Consider the following 14,243-nt stretch of genomic DNA (forward strand, 5'->3'; position numbering starts at 1 on the left):
GTTAGGTTTGTGTATGAATAACAAAATACAGTAAACATATACATGTAGTACTGTATATGTTGTTCGAACCCAGCCGCTGGGGAGCAGTGCCCTCCCCTGGGGGTACACTGTTCCCCGGTGCCGGTCCCAAGCCCGGAGAAATGGGGAGGGTTGCGTCAGGAAGGGCATCCGGCGTAAAACTTTTGCCAAGACGGACATGCGAGTTGATAGGGCGGTTTGCAGGGACGGATGGGAATTAATGACTCGCTGTGGCGACCCCTGAAAAGGGACGTGCCGAAAGGAGAAGAAGAAGACTGTATATGTTGTTCTGTGTGACTCGGTGTTGTTTTGATGACTCTCGCTGCTTCTTGCGGACCGTTTGCAGACTTTTTGCAGACTGAAAAAAAAAATATTTTTTGATGAATATGTTTGAAAAAATCCGTGATGCACTGAAGCCGCAATAAACGAACCACGAAATAGCGAGGGATCATTGATCATTGTACTTGGACATTTTTTTCAATTATTTGAATTTGGCACGGTTGTGAACAATATTCTTCTCTCTAGTGTGTCAAATTTCCAAGACATTTTCACTTTCCTGGGACTTGAAGTGTTTTTTAATTCCCCCCCTTAAAAATTTGTTCTTACTTTGCCTTGCTGCAGATCTGAACTGTGCCACTAGAGGGCAAAAAAATTCAGAATTCTGTCACCTAAAACCCACAAAATATATCCAGCCTGAGACATCAAGTGCTGAAGTGTTTTCACATATATCGACACGTGAAAACACGTCGTTCTATGAAGAACTCGAAGGAACTACAGAGGACCGATTGTTCACCATTACGTTGGCTTGTCTGATTTGTGAACGTTTAAACAGACAAACCCATGTTGCCAGACGAGCTGCGCCGGCAAAGAAGCCACGCAGACCGGTCAGGTGACATTGTCTGTATACTTAGCCTCTTCGAAGTGAACCAACAGGGTGGCCTACACTGGTAAATGTCAATGAAGCCAAACCGTTGTTTTTCTTTGAGTTGTCTATACTCCGTAAATCAGGAGACATGCACAAACTTCTATGGACTGACGTCTCCTCTCAAGGGGCCGATATATGAGTAGCAACAGCAGCTCTATTGGCTCTTAATACAAGCTGAGAAAGCAGCCACACAACGACGAGGAAAAAAAAAATCTGATTCACCTTTCAGCCACAGTGTATAGTTTAATAAAGCACTTGCACAACAGTGAAAACATTCTTGATCACGTTACTCCGTGTCATCAACGTAAAGTGCGTATAGGAATATTTACATGGAAACAGAAGAGAGGCTTGTTCGTTGTCTTAGCTCGAGAAAAATATGATACGTATGTACAAAAGAACATACAAGACAAACTTAATGTGGCTGATTTTCTTCGCAAAAAAAAAAAAAAACAAAAAAAACAAGATTCCCCTTCAATAAAATGTTTGATTGCGTTGCTTTTTAGGCACAAATAGCTCCACAAACCCCAAAACGACAACGAAGAGCAATTAAAAATGACTCCTTCATGGCATGGTACAACATTACAATAATACTCCAACAGCTTTGGCTTCAACAATATTAACTTATTTGATCTCTCTTCGCCACTTGAACCTTCAATTAGCTTGCAAAAATAAAACAAGGCAGTCTCAGTCTACAGTGATGATGTTAAAAAGGATTGGATGTTACTTTGTTTTTGTTTTGTTTTTTTAAGCCTTTGTCCAAATGCAGAATGTTGTCATGTGGCGATCAGCATTAATGTCCAACAAATCAATGATTCCCAACCACTGTGCTCTGAAACATTATCAGAGAGGGTGAGCATGTCTTTGTTCATCTATCACAAACAGAACAATTGAATGCTCCTCCACTCGGTGCAACAGACCCGATGCCGATGATAAAACATAATAGTAGCTCTGTGTAACTTCATTATTGAGTACATTGATGCGTACTTTTTCTGACATTTTTGTTCAATGGTGTGCCATGAGATTTCTCCAGAGGCGGCAAACGTACTCATACGCTGTACTTAAGTAGAAGTGGAGATACTTGTGTGAAAGAATATTCTGGTAAAAGTACAAATGTGGATTCAAGTCTCAAGGCAATGGATGGGGAATACAGTATCTTGCGATACAGAATCTGCTGAGTCATTGCCGTTAATGCTGTTTTTTTTTCCCCATTTTGTGTTTTTTTTATCTGCCCAAACCAAAAAGAAAACCCCGTGAAACGCTTAAGTCACGTTTACAAAGTAATTGACTGCCACAACATTACATTTGACTTAAACTTGTACCCCAAACCAAAAATGTTTTTCTTTAAGTATGTGTAGATTCATTGAGTCATTTAGGTCAACCCTCCATGTTAAAGTAAAAAGTAGTCAGAAATACTAAAGTACAGGTAAACCCTACTTAAGTACAGAAACAAAGTGTGTGTACTGTGTAGGAAGTTAAAGTAACTTGTCAAAAATACTCGAGTAGAGTGCAGATCCATCAAAAACCTATTTCCCAGGACAGTAAGTAAGTATTTGTACTTGGTAACTTCGTAGGAGGATATAATTTTGACAAAATAACAATTTAACATGTTCAGCTTTCACGGAGTTGAAGTAAAAAGTTGTCAGAAAACAAATGTTCAAGTCGAATGGGCATAAAGTATAGTACAGTAACGGAGTCGTTCGTCATTTGCCACCACTGGATTTTTCTCATGGAAAATATGTGGCTTGATAATCGAATAAAGTTGTTTCTGTCTCTTACTTATAATTGAACTTGTTGGTTCTTTTTCTCAGACAAGTTTTCTTTTTTAAGGTTATTTACCTGGCATAATTCGGCGGAAGTCTTCCGCCTCCTTCAGTGTCACGTGATGATTGGTGACTCGTCTATCAGCTGATATTCATCATGTGAAACATGTCACGTAAATAACAACCTAAAAAAAGGTAAAAAGAACCAACAAGTTCAAATATGTATCTTGGTTTAGCGATGGTTGGGAAACACAGCAATTAATCAACTTTCTCGGCGTGTGAGTGTGTGTGAGTGTATCCGTGTGCGTGCAGCGGTGGGCCCCCTCACAAGTCCGCATCGTAGGGCCTGCCGGTGAACGACGTGTCGACGGATCGGGGCCCGGCGCTCTTGGCCCTCGGGAAGGAGACGTCGTCGTCCAGGGAGTCCCGGATGTAGGGCACGCTACTGGGCGCGGGACTCCGGTCCCGGCTCAGCGAGGGCACGTCCACGCGTCTCGGCTGCGATTGCGGGCGCGCGCTGAAGCGGGTGCGCCCGGTCTCCTGCACCCGCACCTCGCCGCGGTTCTTTCCGCCGCAGCAGCGACAGATACCGATGAACATGACGAAGCCGCCCAGGATCTCGAAAATGCCGCCGATGAAACCCAGCACGATGCAGTAGCCCACGCGCACGGTCACCCTGGGCGTCACCGTGCTGATGTCTTCCAGGATGTGGGTGTACCACGAGATGGGGATGAGGATAAACACCCCCGAGATGAAGATTAACACACCCCCAAGGCCGGCCACCACCCAATTGGGCCTGTCCTTCCAGCAGCGGATCCCGGGGATGGCCACGGCAAGGCCCGCGAGGGTGACCACCAGCGAGGCCACCATGAGCCCTTGGGCCACATCGATGATCTCGTTACCGAAGTACGTGCCGTCCTCCAGGCCGCACGTGGACGACGTGGACGTGGTGACGGAGCGACAGATGTCCCAGATGCCCTGCTCGATGAACTCGTTGCTCGGCCTGTCGGGCAAGTCCTCCAGGGTCCTCCAGTTGGGGGCCACCGTGGCGGTCAGGTTGAGCACCCAGCCGCAGGGCGCCATGACCAAGCCGAAAATGAAGATTCCCGGCGTGCGGAGGGACAGGCGCATCCACTCCTGCGAGTTTCGGCTCGGCATTTTGAAAGTCGGTCTCGGCGAATGGGCGCGTGTGTATTTTACACGAAGGAGTGCAGCGACTGAGTCGAGACGCTTGCGGCAAGTGCTTATCAAGGAGACTTGGCAGCTGTGGGCGTGGACGTACGTGGCGTGGGCCTTGCTTGCCAGGTACTCTTCTTGAAGTGGAAAGATCAGTTTCACTTTGCAGTGGTTCAACTTTTTACCCCCTAAAAAAATACTTACCCCTTACAGTATCACCCGTTAAGACCAAAATTAAACTCCAGTGGCAGGCTAAAGAGTCTATTAAAATGTATTGCACATGATAGTTCACTTGAAATGTGACCAAAATAAAAGTTTCAAAACAAAAATGCAAATATCAATTGCTGGGGTTGAGATTTAAAAACAAACCGTTCTTAAAGATCATATGTGTTGAATTTAAAAGTGAATTAAAACTGAACTGTAATATTTGAGTTGGGTGCCTTCATTTTGCAATAGTTATGGACAGGCGAGCAGGTATCGGTATTGTTTCAGATAACTGCATGCCTAATTTTAAGGTATCATACTGGTGGAACCTGTTGATACCAGCCACTGATACCTAGAGCAAAAAAAAAAAAAAAGATAAACTGACCAAGTATGTCCGCCTCTCCAGCCATTGGTGCTACTGTACACATACTGTAGCAGCTTGACACAGTTTGACAGTTTTCACGCGAATCGCCATCTATGCCAGAAAGAAATAAGGCCTTAAAAAAAAAGCATTGTCAGTGGTTTAAGTAAAATTTTATCTATCAATATGACAGATAATATCACTTAAGATGAATAAGACCAAGTGGGCATTCATTTCTGATCATAAGGAATATTCAAAACTAATACACATAAAATGTCATGAGAATATCATCATTAAGTTGTTCATAATTTTGAGCATTGCAGTTAATGGAAACCACAAACTCACCAACCCTCAAGGAGAACCAATATTATATCAGAAATTATTCTATTAATTATTCGCACAGAGATTGGGGAGGAACCGACCTTCTGTCAAGTATTTTCTTATATGTTTAATATTTTTTGAAATGTACCTGTATATGCTTATATTTTTTTTTTCAGGTCATCAAAAGTCCACTCTTGGAACACAACGCTTCCAAGTACATTTGTAACGACGAGGGACTTGTGAGAATCAAAATGTGAACCACACTTGGGGAAAGGCTCTTAAGAATGCTGTCCTGCCGGAAAGTTCTGATCAAAAACGCGTGCCGAGTGACTCCTCCTCAAAGCTTTGTTTTTGTTTGCGTTCAAATCTGCTTTTGAAAATCCACTCATTACATGAGAGTAATACAGTAGTGGAGATTTGCAACCCTTGTGGGATCAGCATGCAACCAGGTTTGTGGGGGAAGGAGGGGGTACACTTTCACTCTTTTGTTATACGGCCATCAACGTCATCAGCCTCTGAGAGAAACAGTCTGAGTACAGCTGCATGGTGAAACTCACACAGACAAAGCCTGTTTCACATTTTATGTTATGAGTCTAATAATTGGTCGACATTTGATTTCTTGTTCAGCTCTTCTGAGGTCCACTGGCACAACATTTGGAATAAAATAAAGGCAATCATCTCGTGTCACCTCATACATCACCACCGTTGTAGTGTGCGTCATCTTTCTAACAATGTGTCGAGTTCAAAATTGTACTGAGGTTCCCTACTTTCATTGTGGTGCACAATACTAAACAATAACTCGTGCATTGTGTCTCATTGTGTTGCTCGCCGGTCTGCATGGTTGCAATTTACAGTATTTGTTTTTGTTTGAGCTGGTCCCCGCTCACAACGTTTTGTTGTCATTTGAAGTGACACACAAAAGAGAGCTGTTTAAACACAAGTATGACAATTATGTCAACCAACCAGACACGATTGGGCGTCTCGACCCGGTCAACTTGTATTCATCACTTCTTGTCTACAGTGTAACAGAAGCAGTTATGCCGACTTTTCATTTGACAAATTGTGTCATGAAATATTTATCACTTATTTTTGTCTTAAGAACATCATATATCTAGGTGTATAGCTATGTTATTCTTTGCTGATCTCTTAAAATGCCAAAGTCCTGAAGTGGCTTCTTGATTGGTGACATTACTGACAGTCACTGTGTGACCGGTTTAAGGTTCTGTATTTAATTTCTTGGTAAAACATGACTCCTCCAGCTCATGGACATTGCATACAGAACCAATTGGACCACACAAGGGTAGCACTGCCTGGGAACGGGTCCTGCACTATCCACCTTTTCACTTGTCGGGACCCTATAGCGGTCAGAATCTTTTTTTTTTTTTTTTTTGCTGCTCACTCTGTCCGCTGAAACATCATTCTGTCCAAATAAATATCTAATACAACACAAAATAAAATCAGAGGGAGTATATTCAAGTAGCTGCAAAATGAGAATAAATATGTATTATACATTTGGCACATCACAGAAAATAGATTATTAACAAACTTGTCAAATTTGAATTTGAATAACAAAAAAAAAATCATCGAAAATCGTAAAAAAATCATGTCTGTGCTCTGAAAAAAACAAGACAATGTTTTTTAAGGTAATACCGTGCATGATATGGCACTGAACAGCAGTTCTCATTATGTTTACCAGAAAGCCATAGTCAAGTACAGTATTTTACTTCATTTTGTAACAATCCTCATGACGACCACGAGAGGGCAGTATTACTTAGTTTTTGTTGTCATTTGTCTTGTATGTGTCTAATAAATTACTTAAGGAGCCTTTGGCTTACTATGTCGCTTTTGACCCCTTATAAATAAACAAATTAAAAATCTCCTATTGTGTCAGGAAATAGCAGAACTACGTGTGTATTTCCTGTAATTAACAAAAGAAGAAGAAGAAGAAGAAGAAGAAGCCAAAAAATTAATTAATTAAAAACGACCAGCCGGAAGTTTGGGTTGACATCACAGGAAGTTGTCAGCGGCGTTTGTTGCTACTGGGGATTGTTGTGTTGTGAAAATGGCGACGCCTCGTCGGTCCCCTCAGTTTCTCTCCTCCCCACCCCGAACCTCCTCGCTCCCCGTCACCCCGTCGGGCTCGTCTCTGTCCCCGTCTGACGATGCCGCGCTTCTCCCTCGCGAAGCAGCCGCGGACGGTGAGGTTTCCCCGGCCTCTCCCACGGCAACCAGCAGCACCCCGGTTTTGGCCCTGAGCAGCGCTGCTAGCAGCATCGCTAGCTCCCCGACCACCACGGAAGGCAGCGGGACGAGCGAAGCATCGACGCCCGATACGGGTGACGGTAACACGGGCAGCGGCAACGGTGGATGTGGATTCAGTGGTACGACCGGGGCGTTCAGGGAGCTGTTCGAAGCCTGTCGGAATGGAGATGTTTTGAGAGTGAAAAAGCTGGCAGACACAGCGAATGTGAACGCCAAAGATATGGCTGGACGCAAATCTACACCCTTACACTTTGCCGCAGGTAAATACCATGACATTTACTCACAACGTGGGCTGCTTTTAAACTGTTTTTGGCAAATGCTGGCGAAAAGAAATAACATTAAGACGTTGTCATCACAGTGACAATAGCTTATAGGTGTTGCTCGCTAAAATAATAAGACAGTATATATAAACAGATCGTCCGGCTTTCGCGGAAAACAAATCTAGACCCTTTCACTTTGCTGAATGTAGACACCATGAGACTTACTCAGAAAGTGGGCTGTTTGTAAACTGTTTCCAAATTGTTTTGGGGCAAATGCTTCGCCGGTCGTACCTGTAAATCAGGGGTGTCAAACTCATTTTTCCCTTGGAGGGCCTTGATGACTAAAACTATATAAAGAAGTCAAGAATAACGTTTTATTAAACTATTGTTTATGTAACTGTAATGAGGGGTTTGGTAACAAGAAAATGCTTACAATATGCCACTGATTTATTACATGTGAAAATTTTGAATTTTGGTACACATTTTAGCAAGTATTATGGAAGTTGTCGTCCTTGATTTGCTTTCGAGGGCCACTTAAAATTATGTGGCGGGCCACATCTGGCCCCCAGCCCTTGAGTTTGACACCTGTGCTGTAAATAGCCACGGTGCCACAACTCAGGATGCCCCGCTAATTTTTTTTTCAGATTGAGTAGAAGTACTTTAATTTGAGAGCACACCATTTTCCAGTGCCAGTACTTGATAATGACATTAATGCTTGCAATTGTGATAAACATGTGTTTAGAAATACTAAACACAAAATTGTTTCCTGCTCTAATTTCATTTTGCTATTCTTTCGCCTGTCTTGTCAGGTTTCGGGCGTAAAGATGTGGTTGACCACCTGCTTCAGATCGGCGCTAATGTCCACGCAAGGGATGACGGCGGACTGATACCACTGCACAATGCATGCTCCTTTGGCCACTCGGAGGTGAGAATGGACACCCTATCTTTGTTCAAGGTGGATTTGTCAGTTTCTGAAAAATAATACGACTGAAATTCAATTTCAGACACCAGAAATCTCAGGCCTCAAAATGACACACTGTTATAAGGAAGAAGTTTATGTAGCATCCATCCACCCATTTTCTAATCTGCTTATCCTCAAAAGGGTCGCGGGCGTGTTGGATCTGATTCCAGCTGTCTTCGGGCAGTAGGCGGGGTACACCCTGAAGAGAGAGCGCCAAAGCCAAAGCCAAACACATGCGTCACAGGCAGGGCGTGTTTCTGTCAGCAAAATGGGCATCTGTGTAGTTATATATGAATTATGTTAATAAATCAGCCACAGAGACACATGCCAATAACTTGACATGATTTTTTTTTAAGTGACATCTTTATAAAATTGGGACATCAAGCAGCAAATTTCTCATTTATTGAAACATTTGTCCCTCGCTCCTCAGTCAGTTGTACTCCCTGACTCATCAATGGGATCTCTGGTGGGAGTTGCAAACATGTAAACAGGCAAGACCAAGAATTGATGAGGATGCAAATGAAGAAATGATATTGAGCCACTGCCTTTGTTTCTGGTAGCCAAATGTTTTGCGTTATTTGCTTCAAGATGCGATCTATTTACAAATTCCACACAGTCCCATCAATGAAGAATGATCGATGAATGGATTGTTTCTCACCAGTAGCTTGTATGCAGTAATTATTTAATACAGAGATACATACAAGACAAATATCCATCCATGCATCCATTTTCACTTGCACTTATTCTCAGAGTCACAGGTGAGCTGGATCATATCTTTATCTCTGACTTGAAGCAGTAGTCGGCGGGATACACCCTGGACTGGGTCCACAGTGGTGTCTTGTAATACTCCGTGTGTCCTCTAGAGTGCATGAAAACAGTTTTTGGAGCTGCTTTTTCTGCATTTCCTGTCTATAGTTTGATAATCGGGATTAAAGAATACTCCTCTGTTCCCTTCAGGTGGTGTCCTTGCTGCTGTGTCAGGGCGCTGAGCCGAATGCCAGAGATAACTGGAACTATACGCCTTTACACGAGGCGGCAATCAAAGGCAAGATTGACGTCTGTATAGGTAAGAACAGTCACGTGTTTTGAATAGTTTGACTGAAAGATGAAGTTTTTATTTGCAAGATGACATCAAGAAGAGAATACAAGTCCCATGAATACATTGGAAGCAGACACTGAATCTTCAGTATGACCAAACGATGTATCATGTGAATAATTGTCTAGCAGCACCACCTCAGTAGGAAACATGTCAGTATATATAATGCATCGATAGGTAGTGTGTCAGATTATCTGTTAACTCATTCACTCCCAAAGACGTTTTTAAACGTCTTTTCAGACTTGGTCCAGAATTGGCTGGTACTGAATGAGTTAAGTGTGACGTTCTAATCTACCTCGAAAACTGTGTGTTTTTATTGTCTAGCTATAGTCCTATCAAACAACAGCGTCAACCTAGGGTGAGTGCGCGTTGAAAAAAATGACAATTTCCTTCACTGGCCTATTATTGATAACTTGCCAAAACAGGGGGCAGGAGCATCGGCAGACTGTCTGGCCTTGACTGTCTGAGCAGCAGCAGCAGGGCTGAGTTGAATATAGAGGAAGCCTAACGACATTGCATCAATAGTCCCGGATAAAAATATGAGTCAAGGAGTTTTTCTTTGGTTGGATTATCTGTATTTAAAATTTATACCAACCGTACCTTCAATGATTTAAATTGTTTTTTTTTTTCTTCGTTAACCTTCTTCCTTACAGGCCATTTTCTACCGATTTTTTGGGGGGGAATTCACTCGTAAATCTATCGAGGACTTTATGATTGATGCATCACTATGGCTGTACCGGATGTTTTTCTGTGGGTATCAATGTGTGTTTGAGTGGGATCTTTGCTAACCCAAAATTATATTTATGTTGAGAGGTGAGTGGGTGATGGAAGGGATGCGTCAGTGCCTGAGCTGAGACAAACACACACACACACACACACACACACACACACACACACACACACACACACACACACACACACACACCTCACAGCTTTTTTGCTGCAGCAGAGCTTGATAGGTTGGCGTGTACGCTTGTTTGGCTTGCACACTTGTCAAAGCTGTGCACGCTTTGGGAGCATCTCGGCAGCCACAACAGCGGGAAGCGACTGAAGCAAAAGCATTTGCAGTATCGACTTTTAACACTTTGGCAAAACACGAAGCTCACCTCTTTAAGATTTGGTATCTCATTTACGAAGCAATCCGGTGAACGTGGATTGATATGCAGGTGCTGTATTTCCTCAAATAATTCACAAGGAGTCTTCTTACCTGTCAATAATGCAGTTCATTGTGAGGCTTAACTAACAGGTCGCGACTTCATTTTCACTTTCGGGATATCCACAACAGCATGACCGAAGCAGACAAGAAGCGCTCTGGCAAACACATTTACACAGTTTCTGTAATTACACTAGTTTTGTTAGGAACCCGACGTTTAGAGCTCAAGTGGGTCATGACCGTCATGAAAAAGGACGAGAATCGACGAGGCCACGATGAAGATGCCCGATAAAAAGCAAAAAAAAACCTATACTTACTGAGTGAATCTCTGTTCGAAGTTAAATGCTTCACATAAACTCCAACAGCACCGGGAAAGTAAAAATGTCAGAACGGAGACGTGTCTTTTTGTTTTTAGGGTGCAACACATGCTACGTGGCTTCAGGGCCAGGTTGGTGTGTAGGTTTTCGGATAATTGCGACTGAGACCGTTGTGATTCCGGAATCCGTTACTGTTGATCGTTTTCAGTCGGGCACTTTGGAGTCCGAAGTACCTTTAGCAATAAAATGTCAAATTTCCATAATATGTCCCCCTCAGTGGTGACACCATCTTTGCATCTGTATCTCTTATGCCGACATCAGATGGCACAAATGTAGCCTGACTTTGAGGCGACAGACCTGTTGTAGCCGATTTTGAGTTGTTTTGACGTGTTGTAGCCCGTATAGTGTGACATATTATTGTTTTTCTTGCACCTCCTACGTTTTACCAGAGACTGGATGCGGCCTGCACAAACAAGAGAAATGACAAAAAAGGGGAACAATTGGAAAGTATACGCAGCATTTCAACTCATGCTACATTTGCGAACTGCAAAGCTAGTAGCTGATTAGCAAACGTGGTGTCATTTAACAAATTTGTTACCTCATGTTGGAGAAGAGACAGTCCATACAGCCGTCACTCCACCATCCAGGAACAGGTCCATAGTCTCTCCCCCACCCCCCCTTTTTTTCTCGTTTTTTTTTTTTTCTTTTTCTGAGCAGAGAACAAACACGTGCACATAATGCCTCCGATGACATGACTTTGACAACTGCTTGTCCCGCCTCCCCGACGTACCTGCTCCCATGGACTGAATCTTGACGAAAACACGCAACGATCGGGCGGGGTCTAGTCGGTGACGGACTTATAGTGTGACATCTCACCCGGCCTAAGACACAGAATGACATTTATCTGGTCGTCTGACAGCGCGACCGTCCAAAATGACTAAAACGTCAATCGTCCTATTGTTGCAGACGAATTCACTAATCACCCATTCATTTTGTGTGCACAAAGGAAGCAGCCGTAGAATATTTTGCTACCCCTCGATTATGGCAGCACGCCGCTGAAGAACATTTAGCAAGCCGTTAATTACAGCGACGTGCTGAACATACAATTTAAAACCCCGCCACATTTAACGATGCACTAAACTGACTCGGAGCAAACAGCGCTGCAGAAACGCAGACAAACAATGAGAAGGATGTAGACAGCTTTCATCGCCACTTCTCGCGGCCTTCTTGTTTATCTTTAGCGTTCTGCTCTGAATAATAAGTGATTTGAAAGCAGCTGATCTGAAGACGAATACCATTCATTACATACTGTAGCAGCTACTGTGGTTTGTAGCCGAGCTGGCAACTTCCAAAAGCACACGATTTCTGTGCCGTTACATTTTACGAATTAATAAGCATAATAATAATGTGACTTGTGAGTCAAGGATAAAGTTCCATACCAATACCAGTGGCGAGACTGAAAGGGAAGCTCAGCTTCCCCTAATATGCCACCACATGCTGCTGGGAACAACTTAAAAATTAAAAGGCGTGCCAAGGCATTGATGTCCATATCTTATTTGGTCAGGTAAGGTTTATTTTGAAGTTGTCCGTCTTTAGCGCGTTGTTGGCATGTCACTGTCATGTATAGCGCGAGCAATTGTTGCCGCGGTGAGCTTGAATAATACTTTGTGACAGTGTACACAGGAATAAGCGGGTACTCGGCGGAAAAAAAATGCCGCGAGCATTTTTTGGAAGCGAGGTACTCGGATTACTCGAGGACCTGTTTCAGCCCTGGTCATGTTGAAGGTTTTTGTGACTTGTTGAGTAAAAAGAACTCTCCAGATCCATTTTATGATCTTAGAATTTCCCCGCTTGCATCACGGTTGTGAGGCCACTTGTTGCTAGGCAGACGTGACAGGAACAGTATGTCACGTTTAGACATGTTTAGTTATACACTTCCTCCCCATTACAGCTCAGCATTACATGTTAAGCACCTCTTATAAAACTCTTGAGTCACCACAACGGACACAATGAAGTTTTATCTGCATTTAATTTTCCCATTTGTACAATGCAATCATATTGATTCCATTTATAATTTCATTTCATTCTGGTTTATCATCTCCGATCATAAAATCATACTTGATGTGCATTTTTTTTTTTTTATTACCCAAACAGCTCTTCTGCTTGTTTTGCTCTCTCTCCTGTCTTCTCGCCCTTTTCGCCTACCCTCGCTGACTCGCAGCCCTCAACCCCCCCCCTCGCCCTCCAAACCTCTTTCATCTTGTTCTCCGCTGCAGCTCTCACACAGGCAGCGAGAGCCAGATTCTCTCCACTCACACTGCCTGCCTGTCTGCCTCATCACCGCTGGCCCCTCGATTAGTTGTAGCTGTGAGCTTTTCTTCCGCCGTCCTCGTTTTTGTTTTTTTGTTTTTTGTGTTAGTTTCCTTCCTCCTGCGAGTGCACATGAGTGCAATGTGTTCTGGTGGTGGTCACGTAGCCGCTTTGCCGGGTCCGTCGTTTGCGTGGCAGGGTTTCGTTGCCGTGCCTTCGCTGCTCTTACGGCGGCATGTCTGTTTACATCGGCAGCATGGCTCGCAGGACGGGGGCAGCCAGGGGCAGGCGAGGGAGCAGTGCTAGCAACAGAGGAGGACCAGCGAGAGCAGGAGAGCGATGCGAGGCAGCAGCGATAGTTCAGGAGCAATGGGGAGGTCCAGGGAGAGCGGTGCTCGGAACAGGATATGGTTCAGCGGGAGGACTGGGTCGCAGCGTGTGTCAAGGAGTTTGCATGTCAGTCCAGGAGCTGAGCTACTGTCTTTGTCTGCCCTGTTGTTGCACAGTTCTACTGCAGCATGGAGCCGACCCCAACATCCGCAACACTGACGGAAAGTCTGCCTTGGACCTGGCTGAACCCTCCGCCAAGGCTGTCCTCACAGGTCAGTGCCACATTCCTTTCGGTCTGTTAAAACGCCACACACTCTACCGTCGGTGTGACTTTCCACGCCGCGTTTACTCGTGTTATTCTAAGGTTGCGCCTGTCATGATTGTCTGACCGCAACAGCCAGCGCTGGCTGTTCAAAGTTGAGGACAATTTCTTTTCTTCACGGACCCTGCCAAACGTGGCTTTATACACCCAGGTACAAAACTAAATAATCCTCGCAGATGCTTCAGTGTCCAGGGTACGACGCAAAATTTTCAGACAAATTGCTTTATTGTTTCTACCTTATGAGTTCTCTGATGTAGAGTGACACTTAGTCTCTGAATGGATGCTGCAGGTCCACATGGAGTGATGTGCTATATGATGAACACATGAAACAACTATGCCCAACTTTCAATTTTAAAAAACTGCACAAGCTTCAACATCTGGCACTGAAAACATGCAAGTAACAAAGATTCATATATAACTTTTAAATGGTTCATACTATTGAGTTGACTTGGGCACTCCCCCCCCCC

The 14,243-nt window shown here is 43.8% G+C and overlaps 2 protein-coding genes and 1 long non-coding RNA gene across 3 annotated transcripts in view; 2 read left to right on the forward strand and 1 right to left on the reverse strand.

Moving 5' to 3' along the window:
• Positions 1 to 26: 26 nt before the first annotated feature.
• On the forward strand, positions 27 to 378 carry LOC109508085 (uncharacterized). The gene is made up of 2 exons (XR_002166591.1): positions 27 to 58; positions 293 to 378. It is a non-coding gene; the product is annotated as an uncharacterized LOC109508085 (long non-coding RNA).
• Positions 379 to 1,170: 792 nt separating this feature from the next.
• LOC109508081 (claudin-23-like) lies at positions 1,171 to 4,104 on the reverse strand. Its single transcript, XM_019857921.1, has one exon. It carries the CDS (start codon positions 3,859 to 3,861, stop codon positions 3,028 to 3,030), a length of 834 nt encoding a protein of 277 aa, XP_019713480.1. The 5' UTR covers positions 3,862 to 4,104; the 3' UTR covers positions 1,171 to 3,027.
• A 2,680-nt stretch (positions 4,105 to 6,784) lies between these two features.
• Positions 6,785 to 14,243, forward strand: part of LOC109508080 (tankyrase-1) — a 49,622-nt gene continuing 42,163 nt past the window's right edge. The window contains exons 1-4 of the mRNA XM_019857919.1: positions 6,785 to 7,287; positions 8,097 to 8,212; positions 9,206 to 9,314; positions 13,631 to 13,726. Coding sequence (XP_019713478.1) covers positions 6,828 to 7,287; positions 8,097 to 8,212; positions 9,206 to 9,314; positions 13,631 to 13,726 — 781 coding nt within the window. The 5' untranslated portion in view covers positions 6,785 to 6,827. The remainder of the gene's footprint in view (positions 7,288 to 8,096; positions 8,213 to 9,205; positions 9,315 to 13,630; positions 13,727 to 14,243) is intronic.

The sequence above is a fragment of the Hippocampus comes genome, unplaced genomic scaffold (genome assembly GCF_001891065.2).
Source record: "Hippocampus comes isolate QL1 unplaced genomic scaffold, H_comes_QL1_v1.1 scaffold162, whole genome shotgun sequence".
In the NCBI taxonomy this organism is placed as follows: domain Eukaryota; kingdom Metazoa; phylum Chordata; class Actinopteri; order Syngnathiformes; family Syngnathidae; genus Hippocampus; species Hippocampus comes.

What these genes read in the sequence shown, in the direction of transcription:
- LOC109508081 (XM_019857921.1), bottom strand. Translation starts at nt 3,861, where the DNA reads ATGCCGAGCCGAAACTCGCAGGAGTGGATGCGCCTGTCCCTCCGCACG.